Here is a 3,286-nt window from a genome sequence, read left to right as displayed (position 1 = left end):
TGTTGTCAATGTTTCCTCTGTTTGTTGTCAATGTTTCCTCTGTTTGTTGTCAATGTTTCCTCTGTTTGTCGTCAATGTCTATGTTTGATGTAAACGTTTGTTTGTGACTGAAAACAGGAGGACATGTTGACACGAAACATTAAAAACCAAACGAGGAGGTTTTTCTGCAAACACAAATCAGATTTAAATCATTTTTGTGTGTTTTCCTGTACAGCTGTGTGAGGAAGACTTCCAGAGGCACGTCGTCTCGAAGCCAGAGACGCCGGCGGTCCAAGTCCCCCATCCTGCACCCACCGAAGTTCACCTACTGCAGCTCGTCCTCGGCTCTGCCGCCCCCTGCTGGCTGCCTGAAGCACCAGCGCCTGTCTGAGTCTGCAGAGCCTCATCCTGCAGGGGATGAAGCACCTGCCCCCCCTGCAGGCCCCGCCCTCCAAACTGAGCCCTGTTCCTCGGTCAGGCCCGGCTGCGTCTCCCCTCTGGTGTTCGGGGTGGGTCCTGGTTATGAAAAGCCCGTCGGGGGTGCAGTTCGCCCACCCTCTCTACCAGAAATCACTACGGCTGCGACGTCCCCCAGGTGGGACAGGGAGGGGTCCGGAGACCTGCAGAGTTCCCGCGACAGAGTCGAGGACTTCCGATCCTTATCGGAGCTCCACAGCTCCTGCTCCCCCCAGGAGGAGGCGGGGCAGGAGGCGGGGCCTCAGTGCAGCTGCAGGCCTCAACAGCAGGGCTGGAGCGGCATGGAGGTGTACTCCTTCACCGGGCTCCGCGGTGTCATCTCCGAGTGTGAGGCCAGCCCGCCGAGCCGCGGCGGCGCCCCCAGAACTGTCGGCGCTCCCCCCTCTTCATCGGCGCCGCCGGCATCGGGCTCGCCGCGCTCGTGCTCAGAGCAGGCGCGCGCCTACGTGGACGACATCACGATAGAAGACCTCTCCGGCTACATGGAGTATTACCTCTACATCCCCAAGAAGATGTCCCACATGGCTGAGATGATGTACACCTGAAGGAGCGCCGCTTCTCCTCCTGTCAGAAATTAAAATAACCTTTGTTTTTTCCTGTTGCTGAGTGAAAACTAGAATAAAGAGAGGAAAGTTTGTAAGTGAGCTTTAATCTGGTTTAAAACACATTTTTATTGTTTCTAAAAGTGACTGAAACACGATCTGTCTGTGGTTAGTTTGGGTTTTTCTTCCTTTCTGAGCTCGATGAGGGGTTTAACGTTCACAGATGAAGGTGCCAAAGCTGTGATGTTGGAGGAGATGAGCACAGGGACCGTCTCCTGGCTCACTGTCACTTCACACAATAAAGAAGTAAAAAGGTTCAACTGGACCAGTTGCAGTTCAGTTAAACACAAACCCTTCCTGAGCTCTGGTTTTAACACATGATGGTGTCTAATCCACCTCGAATTATTTAATCTTTTATTTCTAATGACCAGACTTTCCTGTAATCTGTTAAACTGACCCGGATCAACAGTTCTGCACAACTTCAGCCCGTTCAGAGGATTTATTTAGGATTTTCAGTCCTGTATTTGTATCACTTCTCTTTGGAGAAATCTGAAGACTTTTATCACCAGAATAAGGAGACGATGTCTGTTTAAAAGATAAATATTGGTTTAAAGGAGGCTGTGACCTCTGATAAAGATGCAGATTCATGTAAATACGGGACAACCCTGAACTCTTCTGTTTGATCTCAGAATCACCAGTTGTTTGTTTTATATTCAAAAGCTATCAAATGTTTACATTAATAAAATTATATGATCTTTCCCTTGTTTTTTTATTTATTTTTTGTAGGACTGCTGTTTTTATCAATACCATAAAGATCTTTATGTTCAAACTTTTTTTATCTCACTTTTAAAAACAGTGAGGCTGATTATTTAAACCCAGATGTTTTTGTATCAGTGTTGTCCTGCAGCTGGATCTCCATCATTTATATTCCGGCTGACGACGCGGCACGCTGGATGGGTGGAGTTTCCACGACAGCTGTCAATAAAGCCATTACTGAGGATGGAGTAATGACATTTTTATATACTTTAAAACACAGGTTCTCAAACTGGAGTATCAGGACCCCCAAGGGTCCGTGAGTTGTATCTTGGGGGTCCTCAAAGTTTTTCAATAAATTGTTTATTTGATTTTTATTTTAAAAAATGCACAAGAATACACTAAAAAACAAACACACTAGACCAATCAAAAGAATATTCACATGGCTTTTAGCAGGTAAAACGACAGTAAACAATGTGGCTTTGTGAGGGGGTACCTGGAACTTTTTCACCTTTCTAAAGCAGCGGTTCATAAACTTTTTATCTTCAGACCCACAAAATATTCATGGCAAAAACTTGTGACCCCAAATATTACTGGTCTGAGTACATGAACTTTGTTAATAACCCTAAAAATACAGGCTTTTTGACAATCTAAACAGCTTGTACACAAATATAAATACTTATTTATACTTATTTTGTGTTTTTGTTAATATTTATAGGGAAAATATTACATCAGCAATAATTTTATTACCCTTTAAATTGGTTTCTGGAGATTATCCAAGGTGCTTCATGACCCATAATTGGGTCCCAAGCCCAACTTTGGGAACCAAAGGGTCCCCAGAGCCAAAACGTTTGAGAACCCCTGCTTCAGAATATAATCCCTCAGACTGCCCCTCCCACCAGGGAAGGCGTTTACTCCATTTCTAACCGGATCACAGTCCGGCTGACTAAAAACGAGTACATCCAGTCCACTACGTCGTCAGAGAACTGTGACGCTGTGGACCAATCACACGGCGCCAACTGGACGTTGCACCCGGAACGCCCCGCCTCTGACCCTTCTCCGTCCAATCAGCGGGTAATGCGTGTAGCGTTCTGGACTTCCTGACCAATCAGAAGACGAGAGAGTAAAAAAAGCCCCGGTGTTCGCTCAGTTTTCCGGCGTCAGAGACTCATGAGGACAGAGTGAGGGTCGTGTCGCTGCACGGAGGTTTAACGGGAGTTTTTGTGAGTTTGTTCGGGTCGAAATGTTGTGTTTGAGCGGACTGTCGGTGGCTCTCGCGCTCAGCCTCGTGCCTGGAGCCGCTGAAGCTCTGAAGGAGGGAGAATGTGAAGGTAGGACCGGGTGTTAGCTTTTGTGTTAGCCGAGGCTAACCGGGCTGAAACTTTCAGACATCCTGAAACCATTTACTGATTTATTTACTGGTTCATTTACTGATTTATTTACTGGTTCATTTACTGATTTATTTACTGGTTCATTTACTGATTTATTTACTGGTTCATTTACTGATTTATTTACTGGTTCATTTACTGATTTAT

The 3,286-nt window shown here is 45.9% G+C and overlaps 1 protein-coding gene across 1 annotated transcript in view; it reads left to right on the top strand.

Annotated features, from left to right (window-relative positions):
* Window positions 1-1,757, top strand: part of oser1 (oxidative stress responsive serine-rich 1) — a gene marked incomplete at its 5' end in the record, with an annotated part of 8,152 nt that extends 6,395 nt beyond the window's left edge. Inside the window, 1 exon segment of the mRNA XM_014026522.1 lies at window positions 215-1,757. Coding sequence (XP_013881976.1) covers window positions 215-1,001 — 787 coding nt within the window. The 3' untranslated portion in view covers window positions 1,002-1,757.
* Window positions 1,758-3,286: the final 1,529 nt, after the last annotated feature.

The sequence above is a fragment of the Austrofundulus limnaeus genome, unplaced genomic scaffold (assembly GCF_001266775.1).
Source record: "Austrofundulus limnaeus strain Quisiro unplaced genomic scaffold, Austrofundulus_limnaeus-1.0 Scaffold563, whole genome shotgun sequence".
NCBI lineage: Eukaryota > Metazoa > Chordata > Actinopteri > Cyprinodontiformes > Rivulidae > Austrofundulus > Austrofundulus limnaeus.
The sequence above is the reverse complement of the archived record's forward strand: the minus strand, read 5'-3'. Positions and strand labels throughout refer to the sequence as shown.